We start from the raw sequence: 26,852 nt of genomic DNA, 5'->3' as shown, positions 1-26,852 counted from the left end.
GTGAAAGTAATAGGCCTATCTGCTTAAGTGTAAATTTGGTTAAGCTGCATGCATACTTTAAATAATCTGATTGGACAATTGGAATTTTAGAACTGTTAATCTGTTTTATTGAGATATCCGCTAATTACACCATACGTTTTATAATATAAGCCACACTAGGTTTAAACTTTTACCCATTAGTATTAGGTTACGAAATATAAATCATCTTCATACCATAATTGTCGGGAAACAGCTATATTAAGACCTGACAACAGTAAACACCACAGAGGCATATACAGGCAGTGTTGGGTTTATTGCTCGCAACATGGCAAGGGCGATAATAAATCTTTGCAAATGGAACATCGTAAAACGCAGGGTGTGGCGCGGGTAGGAGGCGATTTTAACAACACAAATATCACCCAACTAGTTTTGCGTCCAAATTACGCCTCAATTACAGCATAACGAACAGATAACGCCATTTTAGTAAAGTAATATGCCACAAGAGAATTTTCTCAGCTTGTAACCACGCCACAACCTGTGGAATTGAGACAAAAATCACAAATAAAATGTAGGCTATACGCGAACTTTAATTTTGCGAAAATAGAAACGTCGCTGTTTTAAAAAGAGTGTTTATAAGTCTGACATGCGTCAGAAAATTGGGTTTTAGCTACTCAAAAAAACAAGTGTATAGTCAAACAAGACTCGTAAAAAAATAATGAATAAACGTGTGTGTCTGAGAGTGATATGTTTGGTATTTAAAAGCATTTAAAGCTGAAGACGAAGTACATCAAAAAAACATCGGATTCGCATCGCTGGATTTGCGTTATTGCCATTTACAGAAGCCACAAGCGACGCGAAAAAATTGCAACAATTTACAAAAAGCGCCAAGAACACACACGCAACAAGGGGATTGAGTGACGTTACGCCTGTACTGTCATGGCAACGAAAAAGTAAAGTGTATAGCGGTCGACGGACCTAGGCGTACCACAACTGCAAAAGATAAAAACGGCTGTAAAAAACTTTCGAGAAAAAAACGAAATAAAGTTCGAAAAACGCGAGGAATATTACGAGTATATATAATTATGAACTTTTGCAAAACGCGACACTGACTCGGGCGAAAGATATGAATCTTTGCGTTAAATGTATAGGTAGGTAACGACGAGAAATAGCATTCAGTAAGATAACAAAAATAAAAAAGCCCCTGGAATAAAAGTGTATGAATGTGTGGGCACGGTAGCCAAGAAAAAACTGTTTACTACTTTTGGTATTGCTGCAAATAAGGTATTGGAATTTAATATTTATAGCGACGAGAATAGAATCTGCTGTTTTGTTAAAGGGTATTCATGGAAATAGTTTATTTCAATATTGACGTGTATTTTACGTTTATATGCTTAACAGGGGTACTTTCGTTCGTGTATTGTCATTTCGTAGACACCCAATTCAGAAAACATGCTGGTAGCACAAAAAAGGTGTACCGTGAATCACCCAGCGATATAAAGCGCGCCAAATGCGTTTGATAAATGACAGATAAGCAACGTAGCCAATGTAAATATATGCTGAATATGTGATAAAGAGCAACAAGCTGCTTTGGAGCAAAACCTAGTGGATTGTTCTACACAAGAGCAGTCCTTTTGGAGGGGAATAAAAAAACTATTTCGCTTCCTAATCACTAAACAGTAAACGTTGCACTCCTCTAAAGTTATCTAAATTTAACGCTAAAATTGTTAAACAATAAAAACTCGTCACAACTGAATCTCAATATCTCGTGGAAAGAATCGTCAAAAAACGCAAACTAAGAGAATAAACTACCGCAGTGGACAGGTGCAGAGTAAAAGTGCTTGCCGTGTAGACGCGAATGTCGAAGCACGGATATCTTAATCACAAAACAGAAATAGAAAAATCGTGGATTGAATTTGTTTTAAAGTGAAGGATTCCTCTTGAAAAAATGCATTCATAAATTCAAGTTGGATGTAGCATTGGCGTGAACGGTTTGTCACATGTAGTTGTTCAAAGAAAATTTCCAAATGTTAACCACATACACAAGATTTCATCCTATTCTTATTTATCATTTTCTGTTTTTTTGTTGTTGTTAGTACCATTTTCGGATGCGAACCTTTAATTAAATTAGAAATACAAGATTTGAGTAACAATTACGTTATTTACGATTAGCTATATATTGGTAACCAGTGTTCAATTGCTGGCCAACTCATTTCTGTCATTAGCTCTTTAACAACGGCGACAGTGCTTTAGCGTTACGATACTTTATACATCTGTTGCTGATAGCAGACTGCTAACAAGTTCCAAAGGACAAAGTCTCGCTCTGAAATCCCCAAAGTCGTCTACTGGGGCCGCCCGAAAAACAACGTTTTCCAAACAGTTGGTAAGACGGTTCCAAAACTCCAAAATACAATCTCTCGGCGTGTAATCAACCGGAACGGGTAGCGCGAAGCCCAGACTTCGTACGACAACCATTTGAGATCTGACAAACTTCATTGTCCAGTTTTAAGCGAACTCCTTGGGAGCTGTTAGCGTGTCTCCATTAACCGCCGTTCGCTTGGCGTTTGGGTCCGAGTTTCTCTGTCCCTGGCCACCGTTAAGGGCCCGGGCCATTTCTGGGCCGGATGCGTGCCGGGACCTCGGAGTCGTCGTGTTGTTGTTGTTGCTGTTGTTGTTGCTATTAGGATTGCTATTGTTACTGTTGAGATTGCTGTTATTGCTGTTGTTGTTGCTATTGTTGTTGTTTATGTTGCCGTTACCGTTGGCGGCGGCGAAACTCGACGGTGGAAAACTTTTAACCGGCGACGATGGGGTCAACTGAAATAAACAAATTGCGTGTTAATTAATTGTTAGTTTTATTATTTCTGTTTCAGTTGGTGAGCATAATAACGTAAGTTTGGTTTCCTTGACAAAGGAAAAGGTCATTGACAAAAAACTAAATGTTAAACTATAAAAATTAGTATTCAACATGTACAAAGCAAAGTGCTTAACTTGCACATATTTGAGTTTTAATTATAATTTTTAATGAAACACTTAATTTCAATCCAAGGTATTTAACTTAAAAGTGTAAAACAGAAATTAACGATTGGAGTATTTCAAAGTGGACAACTAGAAATTAGCCTTCATGTCCAACTAACCCACCACAAAAATGACGACAATTATAAATTTAAAGTAGACTACATAAGTTCGTTAAGGTTTAAACCCAAAAAATGTTGATTTGATAGATCAATGATAAAGTATTTACCTTGACCAGAAATTTATTCTAGAACTGATTAGGTCATATATTATTTTTAAGTTATAAAGCGTAATATAAACGTTACTGATTTCATGGTTTTAGATGACATCAAACAATTAAACGGTATTAACTGTAAAAAGTTTTAAAAATTACCAAGCAGCAAAATTGGCGTCTAACCTGCTTTATGGAGTTGCCGCTAACATGTCGTCCCCTCTCCGCTTGGGGGTAACCCAGTTCCCGCTCGCTACCGTTCTGGGGTGAGGTGGGGTTCGACTTGCAGGGGCTGTGGCCCTCCGGGGTCCCAGCGGACCGGGACAATCTCTGTAACCCTGTTTCGGGAAGACTGCGCTGGGTGATGGGGGGCCGACGACTCATAGACGGCATCGCGAAGAAAGCGTTGCCCCCGCTTTGATGGCTGGGGCTGTAGGGGACTTCACCCCCAAACGGGGGCAGGGCCTCCTGCTGTGGGGTGCCGGGGTTTGACCTGGGTATATTCAGGCGCAAGTGCTGGCGGTTAGCGGGCGACATGAGACCTGGGGCCTGGGGGAACATCTGGGGCCGGAAAGCAGAGCTCGGGGCCCCACTGGGGTGAAATCCGCCCCCGGGGTAATTTTCGCGCCCGCCTCCATTGTTACCATTAAAGGGGGCGTTTACGTTGAGGGTGAGGTTGTCACGCCGGGGCTTGCCGCCACCCAGGACTTCCCCGCCGGGGCTCAGGGGCTCCTGTTCTTCCTGTATGGCCTGGTACTGGAAGGGGGGCATCTGCATGTGCATGGGAGCCCCACTGCTGCCAGCCGCCGACTCGCTAACGTTGCGTTTCCGCGACGAAGGAGGCTGCTGTTGTTGCTGCTGGTTGGCGTACGACTTGGGCGCTGCAGAAGAATACGGACGCGATTAGGCGGGTTTCGACATAGGGGATCAATGACTAATCCAGGTGAATGATCGCAGTGACAGGAAATAAAGTAATTTTTAACCGAACGTGTTTTAAATCTAATCTGGGCGAATTTTTAAGGAAATTGTGAATTATTGAGGAAATTGACTCAATAATTCACAAACAAATCAAGATCATATATAGTTGAATCATGGTAGGGCGAGTAAGAAAGTTGTTATTTTTTTAAAATTTATTTTGTAAAAATTAAGAAGAAATTTCTAGCTGCTGTTGCTGCTGGTACGACTTTGGGTACTGCAGTCAAAACACACGGACATGCTTAAATGGGTTTGAGACACGAACGGATCAAAAATAATCTCGACAACAAAACAGCAACGAAAAACTTACGCATCTGTCGTCCGTCGTCGTTGAAAACCTCTCCGCTAGGCACGAGCTGGTACTGAGTCTGTCCTTTCAAGTGCTGCCTTCTGTCCAAGCTGTGCGTCATGCGCTTGTCGTATCGGCCGTTCTGCGCCGGACCGACAACCACGGCGGGCTGCGGCTGCTGCGACCAAGTGTTGGCGGGCCCGGTGATTGGCGGGTTGACAACGCTCATTCCGGGGTGAAAGGGTTGCGCGGCCACATACACAGGCTGGTTGCCTGGTCGCATCACCTGTAAGGAGTGCTGGCGTCCAATGCTTCGCATATTAGGCCTGCTGTGTCCCATAGTAGTGGCTCGCGTGGCGTCGGTGCTGTACGCGCGGTTGTACTGCTTCGGTCCGCCGCCGCCCGAGAACGACATCGCGCGGGCGGGTGGCATGCGGGTCGTCTTGCCGCCGGGGAGCGCCATCGAGTCGCCTTCGGCGAGGCTGTCCATCAGATGCAGTCCGCCGGGGTCGTAGAACTCACGGTCGGGCGAGCGCGAAAACGTCACCGCCATGTCGTCGACGCTGCGTTTCTGTCGTAACAATGGGTGTTTTTTGGTTTATGTGGTTTGAATTTTCCTAAAATAAGAACTAGAGCTGCCTGTGTTTTAGGACGTATTTAAACGGATGTTCGACTTTTAAATTTAAAAATGGATAACCATGGCGAAAAGTTTAAACATTATTGGTTAAATTTAACACATACATTTGCAAACTAGAACCAATTAACTAAAACAGGTTTGTGTATTACAAGTTTCTGAATTTAAACACCAAAGTGGTAATTTCATTAAACTTATTATCAATTTTTAGTGAAGTTCAGACAAAACTAAGTTTTTTACACCTAACTGACAAAGGCAAACAAAACATTAACCAATAAAGGCAACATTTTAACTTCAGTCGCATGTTTATTTGATTTTCACAAAAAATAAAATAAAATAAAAAATAGAAATAAAACAGGATAGGCTTTATTTTAAGGTAAAGATTATTCATTAATGCGCACTCACTGATAAAGCTTTACTCTGATTTTTTCAACATACGCACTTTGTTGTTAATAATGTTGGATTTTATTATCGTGTTTAAGTTGTAAACATATGAGTAACTCGAATAAAACCCTATAAAACTTACGCTTGGACTCTGAGCAATCATCTCCTCTCCAGTCTCAGGTACTGAGCTTGTAGATGGCATCGAGTTTCGAGGATTGCGTCTCGTGCCGTGGCTACTCGAGGTGGACAGAAGCTGGAAAAGGTTTAAGAATGTTTACACTTTGTTGTGCATGTCGTTCTTGTTATACGTGGGGTAAGGACTGCAGGACTTACATAATATACGTTTGCCATATGTTCTTTAATACAGGTCGTTTTATATAAATCCGCCAATTCTTATTCGTGTAGTGTGTGTAAGTGTATAGCAGAATGTTTAAGGATAAGTGTTTCTTTATATAAATTACGTTTTAACGTAAGAAAGCGACATTTAGTCTCGGAACTTTCAATTTTTTTTTTTGAATTTACAAAAAAATAAGGTCGTCGCCATAATTTGTTTACACTAAATTCGACATTTAGTTTACGCCAACGTTCGTTTACTAATAACGACGTATTTCAGTGTTTAGTAATAAAACGTAAAACCATCAAAAGTTGGTAAACTCTTTCGATAATGAGCAACCAACCAGCTAAAAAAACACAAAAAATACCAAAAAACAACAAGTAGCAATCTAATCGTTTTATGTACAAAGTTGAGAAAAATAACTCAATTTTATTGAAAATTGTTCAATGAAAACACCTTATATCAACCAAAGTCCTTTTTTCAAAAGACTCATGGAAGGCAACGTACTTTATCCAAAATTTATTGAGCCGACGGCTTTTGAGGGGGCACGTACCTTTGACCTTGCGTCACCCGGGGTGCCAGGGGTGATTGCGGGGTCAGCCCCCGAAAAGGGGTCGTCCTCGCTCCGGTTGCTCGACTCGGTGATGTTTCTCTTTCTCTTACCCTCTTCATGAACCGAACCTCGGTTGCTTACGAGTCTGCGAGAAGAATAAAAATATAGGGCGTAAAGTGTGAACTCAGTGAAAAGTTGTTTTTCCTTACAAATAAAATCTAACTGAAAATCTAAAAGTTTATTTTCTGGCAATTTTTTTTGTCCAAAGAATTGGACAAACCGATCATGCAATTGAAGTGAAATCTCAAGTGGCTCCAGGAATCGGTTTCAGAAATCGGCTCAGGGAAACATCTATTTTTGCACAAAATCTATGTTGTTTCACGAAAACGTAAAACATTATATCGTCAAAAAAATGCATCGAAAGAATGCAGGAAAAACAAAAAAAAATTCAAGAGAGCGGAACTGCCCATTAAAATAATGTTCATTTAGAAAAGTAGTTTTTAAATACAAACCGAAAAAAACGCTTTTCATAAGAATAAGATTTTAGCTTAAACGGATCACAAGAAAAGCCAGATGTGAATTTAAATCAAGTGTGACTGGAAAATATTCAGGGTCCACCAGTGTATTAAACTGAGTTTTTCTAAAGAAGCAAAACTTACTAATAATTTTACAAGAGTTAAACTGTAAGCAATAAGCACCTTGTATTACTTGTCCCGCTTCCGTGGCGAACTTTGCGTCCGTTCGATTGATTCGAATCCCTTCGATTGTCGCGGGACGAATTCTTGCGCGCCGATCCCTATGCAGTAAAAAAAAACGTTAAAAATCATACAACTTTTGCTGCTCAATGAAACATGCACACACATATGTGTGTTAACAACTGAGATCTAGCCCTTCTGAAGCTGCTTTTTGACCAACGATTACGGCTTACGTATCATTAGTACACCGAAAACCATCGCATACTCACCGAATCTGTCCACCAGAAGCAAGCAGGACAGGATAGAAAAACAACTAGCCTCCAGTGAGGTTCTCACGACCTCCGGTCAACGGACGAACGGACGGTCAGTTGACCGGAGGTCGTGAGTTCGAACCTCACTGCAGGCTAGTTGTTTTTCTAGCCTGCCCTGCTTGCATCATTGATCGACAGATTCGGTTTGCAATTTTGCCCAAAAATTACATTCGCGCCCAAATAATTTGTTCAAGTCTAGATTAGACTGAAAATGAAAATACTAAACTCGCCTATAGTTGTCCCAATCTACTTAACAACCAAATTCCCCTTTTTTTACTCACGTTCGGTACTTTTCCGTTCGGCTTTGCCTTCCCACTCGGCTTCATTTGCTGTTTTCGCTTTCGGGCCGTCGTAATGAGGAAGTAAAGGCAGATGGGAACCAGCACAATAAATATACCCACACCAAGGCCCATGGCCGCAAAGGGTACCCAATTGGGGCCCGACGCCACGGCCAGGGCGGTCTGGTTCCGGGCGGCCTCGGCCGTGGCGCCAGGGGGCTGCTGAACAGTGTCGTTCCCGAGTGCTTCTTCATCGCCGGGTAGCGTAACACGATCATCGTTTGAGTTCGGTTTGTCTGTGGGTTTAAAAGATATTTAAAAGTTAAAAAAAATATATAACGAAAAGGAATAAATCAGTTTTGTATAGAAGTGCTTATGTGTGAAAGGGTACTTCAGCAAGCCAGCACACTAATGCTGAGTATAAATTAATAGAATAAATTCAATGTAAGTGGGCCTAACCGTTAAGAATCCCACAATATAAACTGTCATGTTATTGTACACAACGACAGGAGACAAAAAGAATAACATCTCTACATATGACACTTTGACCTGATGAAGCACGGTTGTGCGAAAGCTTGTCGAGAATCAAATACAATTTGTCTTTATACAGTGCCACCTGATTCCTCTATCTCTACATATGGCGTTAAGTTTATTTGTAGGAAATTTCCCGCTGATAATTTAACATAATCCTTCCTAAAAATGATTCATTTTTAAATTTCAAAAAAATTAAACTCCTTCGCAATTTCCCTTAAAGTTGAAATTTACCCATTTCAGATGTAAATAACAAGACGAAACCAACCTACTGGTGTGTCTCGTATTCAGTTAAAAATACTGCGCAATTCATCATTCATCTTACAAATTAACTCCAATTTGTCTCAAATCGGCGTTTTTATTAAAAAATAAACGACAAAATCAACTTACCGGTATCGACGACCCCAATGACCCCAGTCTCACAATCACCCTCGTCACCCGCTATCATCGCCCCCTCACGCAGGTTGCTAGTGGTTACCGACACGCACGAGTGATTCCTCCATACGCAGTAGGGATCGTTGGCCTCCAGACAAGTCCTGGAAAGACAAGTCTCATAAGATTTTCTCATTCAACTTGGAAAATTCATGTTTGAAAATCATTTTTTATCGATCATATGAGATATTTATTTAAGATTTTCATTTTGCTGTAGACATAGTACAATCAATTTTACTAAAAAATGTGTGTTTTCAGCAACTGTCACCTTATTAACAATAACGCCTGTTGGTACTGGACTGTGTTATTATTGCCAATTAGAGGGATAAAACGGTTCCTTAACTATTCGAAGTAAAAAAATACATTAGTTAGACCTTTCTTTCATTTAAGGGGAATTAGACAATTCGTTTTAAACTATTGGCCAGTAATTTTAGATATTTTTAAAAGTAAAATACGACATTAAAAGTTTTTACAACAGTGTTGTATAGAATACTCTAAAATTGAAAAAACGATGCTTAACATAAATCATAATATTGCTGAAATACAAGCTTTTAAAAATACATTTGCCCAGTGTGTAATGTCCTATATCAGCTCCGATCCTTTACAATCGGACATCGCAAGTATAACTAAACAACACAATCGCCTTTTTTTATTTTCACTTACTTTCGGCATTTGGTCACCAGAGGGCAGAGCGGAGCAACGATGACGCAGTTGGTGAACTGAAGAAGAAGTTTGCCGCTGTCCCTGTCCACTCGAACCTGGCGGACGGTTCTGAACAAAATAGGATTTAGGATAAAAATTGCATGATTTTATGATTTACATATATTGTTGATGAATGTTGACACTAGAACTTGCGTGTAAACATGTTCAATTCAAGTAAAAAAAAAATCAAAGTTTTAAGAATTTGATAAGTGTTATGTTTAGGTTAAACGCTTTTGAGCGAGTTATTATTAACTGACTAATAAAACTTACTGAAGGCATGATGGTTTTTTTCTGACCCATCACAATTCATAAAAAAAGAAAAAAACATTATGTTGAGAAGGTAATTAGATGCATCTGGGATGAGCTATGAGCAGCTTGACATGTGAACGCTAGCTATATTATTAAAATATGATTGTAAGTCGTTTCTTCCATGATTTGTGCGTGCCCCAACAGTGTCAAAATAACTAAACTGTTTAAAAGATAAAAGAAATGTTAAATTCGTCAAGTCTGCAAATAATCTCATAAAACCACGCTTTCAAAAGTTGTTTAAGATCTTATAAAACATTAGTGGTAGGATCTTGTTCATTAAAATTTCAAACATTTATAAAACAAACAATACTCTATCAAAATTTAAGGATTAGAATATTTTATAACTTTAGTTGTTGGGTCTTGACCAGAAAAATAAAGCTATTTTTTCATAAATTGTAAAAAGTAAAAGAAATACCCTTTTTAAAGTTGTTTTTATATATTTTACAACCCAAATGGTTAGGTTTTAATCAGTGAAATTCGGTAAGTTTGTCAGAGTCTACTAAAAGGCCGAAAACATATTCTATTAAAAGTTATGTTTTGGATATTTTGAAACCTTTTTCGTTGGTTCTTAACCAGTAAAATATTATTTTTAAAAAATGCAGAAAGTAAAATTCATTAAATTTATCAGAACCTGCAAAAAAGCCAAACACTACTCCATTACTTGCTGTTATAGATCTTTTAAAATCTTAGCGGTTGGGCCTTGGCCAGTAAAACTCACCAAACTCGGCAAAAATCGTACAAAAAAGGCCAAAAACAACCAACCTGTCCGTGTCGCCGCACTTTTCCGGGTTAAACACCTTCCTCTCGTCGACGAGCCGGTACCGACCGGAACTTGCGTCACCGTCGATTCGCAGCACACTTCCGGTCACTGTCCCGGTGAAGAGGGTCGTGCGTGTTGCGTCGTCGGGATGGCGATCGGCCGCTATCGTTGTCAGAAAGGTGCTGCACAAAACAGGTGTTAAATGTAATTTTGTGTGAGTCAATGTTAGCTAACCAATGTGAGCGAACCAAAGTTGAGTCGCCGTTTAATCTGGTTGGGTCGCCGACTGCGGAAGTTTTAAATGGTTACATTTACTGGGATTGGTTCTGTGAGGATCTCTTCAAAAATTGAGAACATTGCAAAAGCAATATAAAGACATGGCTCATATTCATTATTTTTCACTGATTAATGCCAATTTCCTATGTTTTTTGGCTTACAACTTTTTTTCGCTTACAAAAGTTAAATCGAATTAGGTGGACAAAACGTCGCTCTTGTACTTACGCTTAGAGTAAAATTGATATAGTTTCACATGGTTTAGAAAAGTTTAGTAATGTTGTTTTTGTATTATTTGCGTTTTGGTACGTGGAGCTGACCAAAGGTCAACGAAAAGAATTGGCTTCGCTAAGCTTCGTTTTTGTATTATGGCTTTGGATAAATGAGTAATTTTATATTTTAGTGTTATAGTATTTTGTGACAACATGTAAAATGTTAGACTACATTTTAGTGTAGTTGTTTAAACATTTATAGTTCTACTGGGTATTTTATAGCTTTAATCAAAGGTACTTGCGAATTTTATTCCCTTTTCTGAACGTCTGATTGACTTAATTGCGCGAGTAAGTTAAACGTGTTAGACCGGTTTTCAGCGTATGTAACTGATCCGAGAATTGAAAATTTTATTTTGTTTTGTATGTTATTCGAGGTCGAGGGTTTAACGCATATTTCAGTACAGGTTTTCGTAAAAGTGTTGTTACCCTGTTTTGCGCCAGCTCACAGCATGTAAAGCAGCAAAAAGCTCACTTGTGATTTTGAAATATAAATGCTAGCACTTGAACCTGTCTTGCGTTTAAAAATGAGACCGAAAAACTCCAATCCAAGCTTTAATCTTCAACCAAATTGAAACTTGTCTTGAGCAAACATTTGTGTTATAATACTTGGGTCGTGAGCTGTGTTGTAATGACTTCAGTCAATGGCTTTAGTTAAGTGCACATAACTGTTTTCAAACGACTTAACTTGACTTAAGTCTTTTTGGTAAAAGTTATAATACTTGGAAGCGGTTGTAGGTTGTAATTGGACGTAGAACGAATATCTAATCCCAAGTAAGTTATTAATACAACGTTTAGTAAGATACTCGACATTTTATTTTAATACCTATACACGATATTTTAGACATAAATTATCGCGATAATATACCAAAAGGCGTCATTACTATGCTCAAGCAAATAAAATAAAATAAATAAAAATGTAAAAAAAAAATTCAGGGACTTACCCGTCATCGAGCCAGGTGAACACGGGCGCCGCCTGGTGTCCGGAAACCACCTTCTGGCTTTTCATGTCAGACGCGTTCACACTCCGTGCCATCAGCGGATGCTTGCGGATGAATACCTCGTCCTTGCTGCTCGGCATTGTTTCGTCACACCTGCGTCACAATGGAAACGTAAGCACTTGTGGTTTGGGATTTTATCAGTGTTATATTGACTTAAGGTAATGACACGTTAAAGTCTACGACTTTAGTAGACTTAAATCAGTGTTTCCAAGTTACTCGACTAAATTGCGACAATGACTTGACTTAAGGGTGCTTTAGTCACTTCTTGTAAATCACTTGACCTAAGTTAGTTAATGGCTTGACCTAGGTGTGCTTTAATCACTGTTTGTAAATTATTTGCTTGAATTTTGATCTAACTAATCTTTTGGACAAGTGACTTGGACTTTAAAGTCTCTGAGGTAATTGACGTGTTAATGTTTTAACTGAATACATTTTTTTGAAAATGTGACCATAATTAGCTTGGTTTTTGCTTGCTATTTTATTTTTGTCAGTTATCATGTAAAAGACAGCCTTATTAGCTTCAACGACTTTAAATGTAAATCGATTGACTTGCAATTACCCTTAATTAGGACATGACTTGTTCGTAACAATGGATTGACTTTGATTTAATCGACTAGGTCGCAAAACATTTTAAAACGACTTGTTTGCAGTAACAGTATTTCCTTAGCGAAAAAATGCGAAAAATAGCTGGAATATTAAGGACAGACACGTTAATCTGTCGTTGACGTTTTCGCTTTTTCCTGTTACCAGGTTTACAAGCGCTTATATTGGGCGGCGAGCTGTTCGGAAAACAAACAGGCGTTAATCCTTTGGGCGAGAACCCAGCCTTTTCGCGTCTTTTAACGAAATTGTCGCGAAGTTTGGCCGATCCGTCGACAGCGTGCGTCAATCGGCGTCGCCATTGTCGCGCAAACAAAGGTCGGATTATGACGCGGTGGTGTCGGCGGGCTAGCACGTTTTTTGTCGCATCCCTACAAGGTGACAAGAGATGTGGAAAGGAAAGAACGCAACTAAGCGTCTACTGAGCGGACCCAAGAGTAAAGACAAATTAAATAGAAATTAACTCGTGTGTAAACCTGACAGTAAATGACACGAATGATTAGTTTTCCCTATAGTCTTTAGCTTCAAAATGAGCTCAAAATTATAGAAATTCAATACGAAATGGCTAGGTTATTAACAAAAAAATGAAATATCTATCGCCTAGTGGCAAATTCGTGCCAATTTTGTGCAATATCTCAAAAACTACTTTGTTAATGTGTATAAAATTTGGAATTTTTGGGTACTTTAACATACGTAAGCAGCTGTGTAAATTAAAGTGTCATTAAATACGAAAGGGGCCAGGTAAAAATCTGATTTAAACTGGGTGATTTAATATGAAATCATTCCTTTTGCCTGGTTTCTTGTTCAGTCAATTGCCCCCAGAAACCTATTTTTGTTAGTGCATATACGTGGAAGCACACAGTAAAACCTGTTGTTTTTTCTCATTATATATTGTGTTGCTGTGCTTGACAACCTAACGTTTTAAACCAACTAAATTAACGTAAAGGCAATCTAGGTTTTAGCCAAACAATGAGAAGGGGGCACTGCTGTTTAGAGTCTCTCAAAATGCAAAAATACAACAGATTGAAAACGAACTAAACTATTCTACACGTCACAGAGGATGGAACGCGGAAATATTGCGAGAGTTCGACTTTTAACTGCTCAGAGTTCATTACAAAAACCGCAAGATAACTGGAAATTTAAAAGGTCTTAGTCGGTAAGCCTGAGATCCAAGACTGTTTGCTGCAAGCAGCGTTAAACAAATCGAATGGATCGCAATTTGGTTTCGAAAAAAAAAACTAATTTTGGTTTATTTGTTTAAGTTGCGATACGTAGGTGAACCTAAATTTAATATGTAGCATATAATGCGCAAAATATTGGGTATTGGGAACAACAATTTGTTTTTAAAGTGGTATTTTACGATCGAGAATTATGTTAGACTAAATTTAACATCAAATTACTTTTTTTAGAACATGTTAAAAATAAAAATTGTAAGCTGTGATATATAACAAGTTTGTCACACACTTTTAGGTAAACAATTCAGAAACACTCAGAGACTTTTCTAAGAAAATTAAAACTTTTTAAAAGTCCAAATTTGGATGGCTCGACGTTGTTTGAATATAATTCCGAAACAAAAAATGATAAATGCCATGGTCAACTCAACAACAAATAGTTTAAAAGTTGATTTTAGAACGGCATTTTCTAAAAACATAACTTGAGTTAGATATAAATAATTTAAAGACAATTTGATAGGCAAATTACTTCAAAGACAATCAAATACTTTTAAAGACTCAAAGACCTTGTGACAACCCTGTAGTAGAAGGCTAGTTAATATTTAATTAAAAAAAAATCAAAAAACTAAGAGTATGCAAAAAGTTTCGGATGCTTAGAATCTTAGTTAAAGAAATGCATTGTATATTATGTAGAAAAAATCAGTCTTACCTTGCTGGGTGGGGCGTGGGTGATGTGGGGGAAACCCCCCAGAACTGTTGGTTCATGAAAGTTTGTTGCTCCATGAAAGGACCGTTAAGAGCCGATTCGATGTCTTCCATCACGAAAGCGCACACAGCCGAACCGTGGATGCTATTCCTGCGAAAAAGTCAGAAAACGGTTAAAAAGTCTGATTTTTGTTAAGATTTTTTTATAAAATACTCGTGTACAAGCTTGCTTTGACACAAAACTATTTGGCGAAGAGAAAAAAAAAGCTTGTTCTACGTCTGCGTTAATCCATAACTTTTAGGCAATGTTTATTTCTGTAAAAATTAAAAAAAATATCTAGTGTTTTTCGTATTACACGGTTCCTAATTTGAAAATGTTCCATTGCTAACAAACACTTGCAAATAAGTTATCAAAAAGTCGAATGGGCACGACTTTCACCTCGTTCGCCATATTGCAATGTATAAATCGAAATTTATCAAGGTTTGCACGCTTTTCTACCCTTCGGTATTATTTCTATTAGTTTGCTAACATATAACAATTGTGTTACATGCTGTATATCAGTGCTTCCCAACCTTTTTCAATTCGCGACCCACGTTTAGGGCAACTTTTATTGAGCGACCCACAATGCGATATTACCAAACGAATTAAAAACAAATTAACGAGAAAAGAAACAATGTATACACCTATGCAATTTACTATTCATGTGATACTTCAGCTGGTATATTGGATAATTGGATATTAACAGATCAAGTCGAGGCTTGATTGGAGACAAGTTCACGCGCAATGTTACGTAACGCCTAACGGTAATGCAATAATTTCACGATCTAATAGAAAACTGTAAAAACACTAGAAATGCTTCGCGACCCACTGGTTGGGAAGCACTGCTGTAAACTATATCACGTCGAAACAGAACTTTACTGACTGTCGCCAAATTAACAAAAATATATAATTTTATATTCAGGCAAACAACAAAACAAAGAGACGTCATACTTTGGCGTGTTCATGACGGCGAACACCACGCGCAACTTGCTCTGTCCGTCCAGCATCGTCATCGTGACGACATCGGTGACGTCACTCATTTCGTTGAAGTAGAAGGGCGGTCTGCCGGGCAGCGAGCAGTTGAGGGTGGCCTTGAAGAAGGTGGAGAACTGGTTCTGCAGCAGACTTGGGCCGCCTTCGTCTGACTTGCAAGCTTGAGCCACGCGGCTTACGATTTGCTGTGGGAAGAAATTGAGTATAGGGATTTACGATACTTGACAGTTTATTCCGATACCGATACCCGATATTTTGGGCACCAGGCAATGCTTTACCCAAATCGTATTTTTTTCCAAATTCAACAATGCAACTGCTAAAGTGTTTTGCGTTTCACAAGCAGTCTATAGTTTGTTGCAAGACTGTCAGCCCATGATTGCATGCGTTGAAAGAAGTTTTTTTATACAGCACAAACTTCTGGCCAACGACAAAAGTTTTGATTCCGAAAATGTGAAACGCTTCACTATATTTCAAATCTTTGTTTATTACGAAATGAGACAGTGCTAATAGGACAAAAAATTGGCTTGTTATAATAAGTATAGGACATAGGTAGCTAGACTTTGAGGTGATCACCACCATTAAAGGAATAAGAACGAGTGCCCTATAGATACAATGACGGAACGAAAAGAATTTCAACTCACGTAGGAATTTTTCTCGACCGCTTCCTCGGTAAAAAAGACGAACATCTTTTCAGGTTGGTTCACAATGCGGATAAATCGGGGTCCTGAGGAAAAAATATAGAAACGTTACTGAAGAGTTTCAAGTGGTTCCAGCTCCGATACAATTATAAAATAAAGGTGAAGTAATGAAAAGCGGTTTAATGCAACAATTTTACCTAGAAACGTGATTTAAACCAAAAGCACGAACAATGGGTGGTAGATTTTTTTTCATTTAAAGCAAGTTACGACTCCATGCGAAGGTTTTAATGACGTTCACAAGTCAATAAAAATTAACTGGTATCAAAACGGACAACGTACTTGTTCACAAAAAGTGGGTAACGGTAATCGAACAAATAAGTCATACATCTCTAGTCTATTAGAATCGAAACATAGAGACACTCGTGCGTTTAATCCAGAGCAATGAATCACGCGAAGTAATCTTTCGAGAGTAACAAACGTGACAAAACCAACACGAAGCCAAAAGAAGCAAACTTTGTTGTGTCGCTAGTCGCTACTTTTGTTGTGGCTGCGGTTGCAACAAGACGGCCTTGCCTTGGAGCAAGGCCCGACCAAAAAGTGTTGGGTGGGCCTGATACGCAACGTCAACTGGTAAAACTAAAGCTGCTGTAAGCGCTCCAGGAAATACACGCTTTGAGATCGCTGCGGCCCCTTTGAAAACTGACAGCAGCTTGGTTTTGGCTTGAGTTCGATTTGGCTTATAGTTCGCGACGAGCAAGATAATGGAGAAATGTATTGCGAAATAACACGGGGCGTAAGCTACAATTTAAAGAACAACACGCAAACCACACATGTACAACAAAAAAAGAGTTCAACTGACTGCCTAAAAGCATTTAAAAAAATGCATTAGGGTGTATCTTTATAGAATCCAAAACCATCGGCGGCAGGCTTTAGCCAGTCGACCACTGCTCCGCTGACGCGTATATTCACAAATAAAACGAATTAAGGAAACTGTGGATGCCACTTGGCGAAATATATTTTCCTTCTAAACAAAACGTCTGATCCTGTATGAGTTTTAGTTGAAAAAATACGGTTGGTTACTGCCAGCTGTAAAAATCTTAGTCAAATAAAACAAAGATATTTTGTTACGAACACTGCGAACTCTACGAGAAGCCATGTCTTGGCTTGTTCTCGTCACAAAAAAGAAAGAAAAAATGTAAACAGGAAAGTTTCTGTAAAATTTTGACATTTGGGGCCACAATTTGAGACCTCATGAAGTGATCCGTAATCCTTTGTTAAGTTTATTTAGCTTGAGCAATTTTTGGCCGAAAATCATCCCCCTCAAAACCAACATAAATATATGATGATCTCAGTTAAGACTAACTCGTCACGCCTTTAATCAATTACAAGGTTGCTTCAACAGCCTACAGCTAGTTTAGGGTTTGGCCTGTTATGTACACTTGAAGCTAAAGTTGAATCGCCAAAAGACTTGAAAATAAAAACACTAGGTATTGCCACTTGTATGTAACACTGTAACATAGATTCGCTTCGAATCAAACTTTATTTGACAGTTACTTATCCCAAAAACGTAAATAGGGTCCAACATTGCAAGATTCTTAAAACCTTAGGAGTCCATAAAAATCTTTGTGGGCCTAAAAAGTAAAAAAACTCAAACTTGAACATTTTAATAGACCGAAGATAAGCAATTGTATCTACTCATTTAACCTTTGGTATAAAATTGAATTTTCCATTGTATATAGGACCTATTTTCAAAGGCGATGTTCTTTCTTAAAAAGAACGCTGGTTGAATAGAATTTATTTTATTTGTGTTTCTTCGTTTAACAACTTGCTAGCGATTGCTAATCCCCGCACACAACTTCCTGTTCTGGCCGAGTGATGAACGTGCAGGTTTTGGGGGCCGACAGGCGAGACGGCCCCAACAGCAGACGTTTGACCCCTACTTGCCCCCGCACCCCCAGCCGAAGTGCTAGGGAGGGGCTTCGGGCCAGGGCCTGGCGCCGTGTGGCGTCGAGCACCGGGTTTGTAGCGTTTGGAAAGCGATCAAAGGTTAGGGCCGGTAAAATAACAGTTCTCTGACGATAGGGGAGAGGGTAGGTTTTTCTAAAGGGTTGAAAGCTCTATGACTAAAGCAAAAAGGCCATCCTCTTATTAGTGTGTATATCAGTGATTCGCATCGTTTTTTCGCGGCGATTAAAAAACTAAAGCGCGTACAAGAGCGAAGTTATGACCACCTAATTTACTTTACTGATGTTTTGCAAATTTAATTGCTATGAGCCATGTCTTTATGTTACTTTTGAAATGTTGTCAAATTTTGGAGAGATCGTTGACAGAACCAACCTCAATAAATCTAACCATACTGCAGTCAGCGATTCAATTTTGGGTCGTGACCTAAAAACATTAGTGAAAAACGAGCTAAAGTTTTGCAGTAAAATTATTAATTTTCGGGAATTTCACTTTATGAACTTTTGCAAATTTTGCTATAATACGTGGAAATGCCAAATGATGTGGCGAAATTAAAAATGTAACAGCACATAAAACAAGGAAGCAAGACAAATCGGCCCACAAAGAAACTTTTTAAAAATTTTCAAAATCTAAACAACCCGAATTCCCTAAGACGGTACAAGGTGAAAGGGCTGCTGGCGTCTTAACGAAAAACTCGACAAACGCTTGTTTTGAGCTGTTTTGTGGGGTTTGGATCCGGCCCAAGCGCAGAACAGGCAGGGACGGGCGTAGAGGTTTACTTACCGTTACTTTGAGCGATTGTTCTAACTACGTTGAAGGCGACAAACAACGTATGTTGTGCATCGGTTGGAGAGGTACACGCTTTAAGCTGAGCAAAGCTAATTAGGTTGTTCATGGTTTTCTGAACATTAGGTCGTCGAACTTTTCAATGGCTACGTTTTTAAAAAGGCTACGTTTCACAAAACGTTCTATTCAGCATTACATTTTTAAGTAAACATTATTCATTTTTACAAAAGATCTGTTTTTAAGCCACTCATTTGCCCGTTAAAAAATTGTTTGCAAGCTTCTGAAACTTTTCCCGGTATTACTGTAGCACTCTATTCGGTGGTTCGAACCCACGAATCTATAGGAAATTCAAGTACAAGATTGTACGGTTAAAAAAATAAAAAGTAAAAAAAAGTCCAGCCGTAAACTTTTCTGTTAGTTCAGTTGGAAGCGCGACACGTTTACTGCAATACGAATCAAGGACTGCAGCTTGTCGGTCGTGTTGTTTCAGCCTGCGGTTTTCGAAAGCCGCTATTGAACTTCCGTCCCGAGTCTCGCAAACTTAAACTTGCTTTCTCGCCCAAAAGCAACAAAATCGATCGCGCAGCTTCCAAAAGGCGGTCAAGAAAGACTTTTGCGAGATCGTTTGTTGTTTCAGCATATCGGGAGTAATGGCAGCTTTACAGCTATGGCAACTTCAGAATGGGAAACTATGGGCCATGTGTTTGTTTTTCACCCAGTACTAGATACTATGCAGCTACACGCGTCTAAACTGTATGTGTAGATCCATCAGGGTTGATACACAATTTCATCAAAAAATACAAAGAATCTTTAAAGAACATTTATCACTTTTCAAATACCTAAAGTGAATAGATAGACGTTTTTTTAAGTGTAATTCGAAAACAAAACAGTATAACTCGCATGGCCAAGCAATAACAAACAATTTAAAATTGGTTTTACCATACGAAATTTCTTAACACATAACTCGAGCTGGACACAACATAAATTTAATTCCTTTTAAAGACTTGAGAAAATATAGTTTTTAAAGACTGGTTGTGGTTTGGCGTTGTGAGTTCGAATCTCCGTGCAACGAACATTTGTTGACCCTTAGATCGAACACTTTAATGGACCGAAAGATCATAAGCCTTTAAAACACATTCTTCTTCTTTAAAAAATGTCCGAACATGCCGATTTCACAAGCAAGATATACTGCACTTTTTAAAGAAATTGTAATCGCGTATTGGGAGTGGTCTTAGCTGCTGTCGAACTGCCAAAGCAAATGGCGACTTCAAACGCATTTAGGGCTAAAGATAAAACATGTGGAAGCCGCCATTCGGTCGCTGGCGCTATTGTTATGGTGTGCAGGTCAAAACCACCCCTTTATGTGCTCGACGCCGACTTATCCATCGTCTATTGTCGAACGAGTACCACGCTACGCAATAAACTGGGCGTAAACAGAAGTAAGACCGTGACTAAGGAAATGGACTGGGGCAGTCGAATTCACCGCATTGACAGCATTTTTGCAGCTCAAAATTAAGTCGAACGCTTTTTAATGGCACTCTGGCCAATATAGAAGCGCGTTTTTGTCATTTGACGTTATCGTGATACGGCTAAGTCCGTCTAGCAACTTGCGAAATAGAAAATGCACGCCTAAACCATCTAAGGTCGAATTGGCTCTGCTCCGTCAGACTTTATCCGAATTTTAGTTATATGTGAGGTAAACCGAAAAGCTGTTAACTTTTCAGACTAAAATTGAACCTAATTGAAATCGGTCATTTAATTCGCCACGAAGGGCATCACTTATAAAAAAGCAAAAACTCTTACTTGGAATAGGGCTGAGAAAAGTTAAAGTTACCTGATCTAAATAGAAGACTGGTTTTGAGGAAGGTACCAAACCATTATTTGCAAAAGAAAGCTATAAAAAATTCACTCTAACAATATTTGAAATAAACGTTCGTGTTCGTATACAGATGATTGTCTGAACCCGCTGGCAGAAACTCGAAGTTCAAGGAAGGACTAGACTCAAACTGCCGTAATTTCGGTTTTGAATTTGACCTGACTTTTTCTGAAAAAAGCAAAGCCCGGCCAAATTACCAGACAGCGCTTGCTCAGTGAGGGATCAACCGCTCAGGATAAGCCAAAAATTATGATAAAAACACTAACAATATACTGTGCCTACCCTGAAAATTGGCCCCTGCACGCACCGCTGCACAAAGGCAGTGTTCGGTGAACTTGGCCCCAGACAAGGCCTGTTGTCTTTACATACAAGTAGTTGCAATGCTCTAAAATATACAAAGGCTATTTTCAAACAAAGATTAATGCAAAGATGCACAGAAGCAGCGTTTCGGCGTTCGGTGAACTTATAGACAAGACCCGTTGTGTTTACCAAAAAATAGTTGCAATGCTCTAAAACAGGGGTCGGCAACCTTTTTGTAGTCGCGGGCCAAAACCAAACTCAAAAAGGTCTCTGCGGGCCGCACAAAATGTTAACTAAGAAAGTTATTAAAATGTTAAAACTACAGTGAATCAGGCGGACCTCGGATCTTTTTTGCGCTTAAAAACTTGTTTAATTACATTTAAGGAGGCAGTATTAAAGTATTGGCACAAAGCGCGAATAAAATGCGTTTGTTTGGTTTAAAATCCGAGTCCACACATCGTCATCCATACAACTAATGAAAAGTGTAATAAAACTACTTTAAGGAAACGCAATAACAATAGTTAATCTAGTTGAGTGTGTGTCAACCTTTCAAAGTCCGGGCACACCTGGCGAGCGAAGCGAGCGCGATTTTATTTTGGTATAACGCCATTTCTTGCAAGTTTTCATTAGCCTACATTGCCGACAATAAAAAATAAAAAAATGCTAAAAAATATATGTCCAATATTTGTGAATACGTTTTCCGTTGAAGCGCTAATCTATATTTGAAAAGAAGCGCTAATCTATATTTGAAAAGACAGCGTCAAAACGTAAACAAACCGAATGGAGAAGGATCATTCGCGCGAAGCGCGAAAATTTTTCGCCCTTACGTAGTTAAAATAGTCAAAAAGTATTTGAAATGGACTCGTTTCTAATTTATCAAAGAGGCGGCGGGCCGGATGAATTTTATCGGCGGGCCGGATCCGGCCCGCGGGCCGTAGGTTGCCGACCCCTGCTCTAAAACCTATGTTAAAACAAATATTAAATAAAACCATCGCACGATAATAACCACCAGTTTTGGCTTCATTATTTTTTCAACCGCAAGCCTAAATTGAAATGATTCAAAGCTTCACGTTTATTTGATACTCTAGCATAGTCACACATTGCTAAATTTGTGTGGCAACTTCGAAAAGCGTTTGTTTTCAAGTTGTGTGCAAATTTCCATCTTAGGACAATTTATTTAAAAACACAGCCACCTCTGGTTTTAACCTAACAAGTGAGGAAATGAATCTTTGTCAAAAAAGAAGATGGTTGCTTTTTAATTGACCAACTAATCTGTCCCATCCAAGGCAAACGAAATCCATTGGCATAAAGTGTTATTATGTAATAAAATTTATTTATTTAACGGCTTGTTGTACCTATCAAAGCGGCGCTAAACCCACCATATGACCGCACTACAGTGTTTTGCAAAAAAATCGCAAGCTTTTTTTTAGAAATGACGTCAATTGTTAGGTGGGGTTTATTTATTCGCCAGCAAGCTCCAATTATTTGGAGACCACTGGACTGCCAGCATCGCGAAATAATCACAGAAAGGATTGCAGCTCAGTGGGTAGCGCAGCGCAGTTTAACCGGTTTTAGCAATTTTCCGCCAAACCGCGAAATCTCGTCACAACGGCAATTTTCGAAAAGGCAATATTTTCGGCTCTGTATCACAATAGATTCTGGCGAAAGGAAACAGAGAAAAACGAAAAGCTATACAAAGTTGGCACGGGCATTAAGGGATCAAACTTAGGATGGGCTTCGCTAACTTGGAGCAATCCCTATGCAACAGTCGACTGGTAGCCCATGGTTTGGAAGAGTCTACAAGTCCTATACCCAAGGAAAATATGATTTGGTACGAGTATTGCAGTATTTCATTATTATCGCTAATATTCCAGCATATGTTATTCCATCTTTACAACTGCAGTTTGCGGTCTTGTTAGTTTAGAAATGTGGTACTGCGCATGCGCACTCAAGGTTTGGAACACAGGTAGTCATTATACTGGAGTCCCGAGTACGACTCCAGCGAAATAAATCAACTCCGTCGAGTTCCGAGTACGACTCCGACGCCCTGTTTAAAATCCTTCAATTTCGATAAGTAACGTCATTTTAGATGATAGGATGCCCGAAAAACAATGGCACAACGCTACCCCACATATAAAAGTATGAAAATGGGCATAAAACGGACTTACTACAATAAGCACAACAACTTACTGTTGAGCCAGGTTTGGTCTCGGTCGTTGGTCAAGTACTTGTCGCGCTGTCCAGGCTGGCTGCCGTTCACAATGACCGGAGATCTGGTCAGTCGGGCGTCCAGACTGTTGAAGCCTGTAACTGTGCCGGTATACAGGTTGCCATCTACAATGTAAAGTTATTGGACTGATGTTAGCAACTAATACTGGGTAGTAAAGGACTTCCGAAAACAAATTTGATAAAAGCATAAAACCGATGACCGTTTGTATTATAAGCAGTGGTAAAAGTAAGACGGAAGGTCTGGAACTGCGTTTCGGTAAAATAATTTTTGATACGCCGTATCTCAGTCATGTTTGGTTATACATATTCACTTTCTTTAGCTGGCAGGGGAACATGTTTTGTCAAAGAAATAGTAAAGGTACTAGTAAAAATACAGTTAAATGAAATTTTCGCCTATCAATATGGTAAACGTAATATGTTAAGGGTTTTTATTTTATCTATTTTGTTAATTTTCAATTCGTATTGAAAAAAAAATGTGATCGGACTTTTTTTTTTAAGTTACTGTCTTATTTTTAAGTTTTGTGTGACTGTCTTATTTTTAAGTTTTCATGAGGGGTGACAGCATTTTCGGAGTCAATCGCTGTATGTTAGTGGTGGCGATTTCCGCAGTAAATATTTAAAGCGAAAAATACGACTATTTGGCTGACAAACATTTAATGTACATCAATTGGCACAGACCTAATATCAAACAACACCGGATACGTGACCGCAAAGACAACAAATAAGTTTCTATATCACCACCTTCGACTTTTTACCCTGTTGGCGCGATAATTGAGGTTTCAAACAAGTTGATTTATCTACAGACTAAAGCTTTTGTCCGATGTATATCGCACCTGGCAACTTACAGCAGCGCTACACAAGTCAAATTTTCTTCAAATTACATCTCGTTTATCCAATTTTTTTAGGCGAGACGGTAGCGCAATTTACTGTAAACGATTCGCGATATCGGCTGAAAGTATGAATCTCAGGCGTCATGGAGCCTTAACCAGTGTTTCAAAATTACAGCAATCACAAATAAGTATATCCTATAAGACGACGCAAACTTGATTACCTGAAAACGCATTTCTACTTTCTATTGGTATTATTATTGCCCGGAGCATATTAAATGGATGTTGTCGTTAGACCTCAAAAAATTAGCACAGCCAGTACGGAAGTTATATAATAACTAGCATTTATTGAACAATTGTTTAAACGATGCTATTTTTACTTAGAAGTGTTTTATATATTTTTAAATATATTGATATCAATGGATAAACAATCGAGGCCAATACCCCTCGTACCAACAGTTTAAAACCATGCTATCATAATGTTTCAGGACGTGGAGTATGACTAGTGAATAGTTAGATCAAAAAGTCGCAATCTTTTTCGATTTTAGGGACAGTCTACATCGGAACTATTTCATTTATGGCTGTGGTAAGGGAAAAACAAAAACGATTGAAGAAAGGCCAGTTGTTTTTTCTTTTTCACTGATAAAAGCTTTCAGTTTAAAGTAATACCCCTTTAAAACTAATGGCCTGTTGAAGTCATTGTTTCAGCAGTTTGTAAGGCATTGGGGTTAAGAGATAAAGGGATTTCATAAACACCGATAGCTTTACAAATTTCCATGTACACTTGAAAATTATTATACAGTTTAAGACCTGCCCCTTTATTTAAACCTTTGGCAAGTTGAAAATTACATTTTAACAGCATATAAGCTATAAATCATCTAGAGTTAAGGACGAAGCGTAATTCAAGAGTCGCTTTCTTGACCAATCATGTAAACTGGCCCATAATACTGGTCCCTCAAAAGTTCCTCAATGTGCGACAAATGCGACAGCATCGCGTGCTAGAAATGAGGCCCTCAGGGCAACGCTGCAATTTGCCGTTGGTGGAACAAATCCAGCCCGATCGCTTACGGCCCTCGGCGAATCCGTGATTTTCGGCTTAGCGCTCTTGCTCGAGTGCGCTTCAGGGCGCCAGTTGTTTGGCCTCAACAGCGCAAAGCAATTAGCTCGAATCAGTCGCGAAGCAGCGCGGCGTTTTGCGTTTTCGGGCGTAACCGAATAAATCGTCCCTTTTGTGCCTTTGGTTTTTTACCTTACTTTAGATTGACTAAAAACATGCAACGTTTAACCTATTTTTAAAAAACCCGACCAATTTCGTTTATTTTTAGGCAATAATTAATAGTACAAATAAATATGAACTAATGATTGAGACTAGTTTTTAATTTCATAAAAACAACATAATTCCAACAACTTTGAAACAACGCGAAAAGTTTTTTTGTTGGAAATATTTTATCGCTGAGGCTATAATTTTTTTTTTGAAGTACACTTCTACACGAGTTATAAAAAGTTCCATAATCACGGTAAATAAAAGCGACACCAAAAGTATATTCAAACCGAAACCAAACCCTACTTATTATACGGACTTAAAAGTAAAGCTTATATAACTGGGTTTGCAAGTGTGATTTTACCTGCAACTGTGCAAGCCACTTGTACATCTGGATCGAACGAGCAAGCCGTGCTCCCAATCTTGGTCTGCGATGGAGTCATCTCCCAGTCATCGTTGGCCAGCTTCTGCTCAAGTCGAGAAAGGAAACCGTGAATTTTTTTTATGAAGCGAACAACCGCAAAGAAAATAAATAGCGAATTAAACGATTCCCTGACTTGTGATTTATTAACGTACTTAATAGTTTACAGCTTTCAATGTCTAGACTGGTTTAGGCTGTAAGTATATAAATTAAACAAAGATCAAGGCGATTCATGGAATAATATTCTATTGAATTTAGGCTGGACTGTGTTTTATTTACTAATATTATATAACCGAATACAGTCGTGTTCTGTACAACTTTCCATGACAACGCCTATTCAGGCTACAACGTTTTATTTATCAGAATAGGTTTTTTTTTAAAGTATTTGTTTTAACGTGAAATGAGTAAGTCATGTCTGAGTCTCGGTCTGGGTATAGAAAAGTTCTACTAATGGTAAATAACATTATAAAAACACGCAATTAAAAGCATGGATATAAACAATTTAGCTAAAAGTGATGTAATTTTAATAACTTATAAGAACGACTCCTATAGGAACCCAATTGTTTTCACTATAAACACACAGAAAATAAGCAATCATTTATGGCAAAGATAAACTTTGGATCTCCTAAAAAGAACACACATACACAAAATTGATCTTTTTTATTTATTTTTAATAATTAAAGAAATGTTTTAGTAAGACCAAAAAAAGTCTTCGTTTTTCGGGATGATTATTTTTTCTTATATATTTTTGCATAATTTTTTTAATAAAAAACACAAACATCGAATATTTTCTGTCGCATTGGATTGTTTTTCGTTTGACAACGCTTCCGTTTTAGGTGCTTCCCCGAACACAAAATAAAAAAGTAAGCCGAAATCATTCAAGCTTTCCACAAATAGATGAAACAACATCGTGGCTCCTAATATTTTAAATCGCCCTACCTTAAAGTACTTGCACTGCGCTTTGAACGAGTTCGTTCCGCAAGCGATCGCCGTGTGGTCGGCTCTGGTGAGCGGCTCAAAGATCTTCACGTAGTTGTGGCACTGGAGCTCCGACTTTCCCTTGTTGTGGCATAAGTCGATGTCAGCCTTGTCCGAGGGCCAGTGAATCAC

The 26,852-nt window shown here is 38.7% G+C and overlaps 2 protein-coding genes across 2 annotated transcripts in view; both read right to left on the bottom strand.

The window, feature by feature from the left end:
- Positions 1 to 281: 281 nt before the first annotated feature.
- Positions 282 to 26,846, bottom strand: LOC146167414 (uncharacterized). Its single transcript, XM_083380372.1, has 17 exons — positions 26,682 to 26,846; positions 25,686 to 25,788; positions 23,195 to 23,338; positions 16,084 to 16,166; positions 15,401 to 15,627; positions 14,414 to 14,560; positions 11,876 to 12,025; positions 10,392 to 10,571; positions 9,282 to 9,389; positions 8,577 to 8,722; positions 7,659 to 7,951; positions 7,070 to 7,167; positions 6,372 to 6,516; positions 5,627 to 5,737; positions 4,488 to 5,037; positions 3,389 to 4,083; positions 282 to 2,793 (listed from the first exon to the last, which is right to left on the bottom strand). Exons 2-17 carry the CDS (start codon positions 25,762 to 25,764, stop codon positions 2,482 to 2,484), a joined length of 3,468 nt encoding a protein of 1,155 aa, XP_083236498.1. The 5' UTR covers positions 25,765 to 25,788; positions 26,682 to 26,846; the 3' UTR covers positions 282 to 2,481.
- Positions 26,341 to 26,852, bottom strand: part of LOC146167413 (semaphorin-6D-like) — a 29,655-nt gene continuing 29,143 nt past the window's right edge. Inside the window, exons 5-6 of the mRNA XM_083385575.1 lie at positions 26,682 to 26,852; positions 26,341 to 26,367 (exon numbers count right to left, since the gene is read on the bottom strand). Coding sequence (XP_083241701.1) covers positions 26,341 to 26,367; positions 26,682 to 26,852 — 198 coding nt within the window. The remainder of the gene's footprint in view (positions 26,368 to 26,681) is intronic.

The sequence above is a fragment of the Ascidiella aspersa genome, chromosome 1, assembly GCF_963924565.1.
Source record: "Ascidiella aspersa chromosome 1, kaAscAspe10.2, whole genome shotgun sequence".
Lineage (NCBI taxonomy): Eukaryota > Metazoa > Chordata > Ascidiacea > Phlebobranchia > Ascidiidae > Ascidiella > Ascidiella aspersa.
Note: the sequence above shows the minus strand (reverse complement) of the source record. Positions and strands in the feature narration are given on the sequence as shown.

Coding starts and splice junctions, on each gene's coding strand:
- LOC146167414 (XM_083380372.1), bottom strand. CDS start 25,764: ATGACTCCATCGCAGACCAAGATTGGGAGCACGGCTTGCTCGTTCGAT. Junction 23,339..25,685: donor AGTGGCTTGCACAGTTGCAG/GTAAAATCACAC, acceptor TTTACATTGTAG/ATGGCAACCTGTATACCGGC. Junction 5,738..6,371: donor CGGGTGACGCAAGGTCAAAG/GTACGTGCCCCC, acceptor AACCTTTTCCAG/CTTCTGTCCACCTCGAGTAG.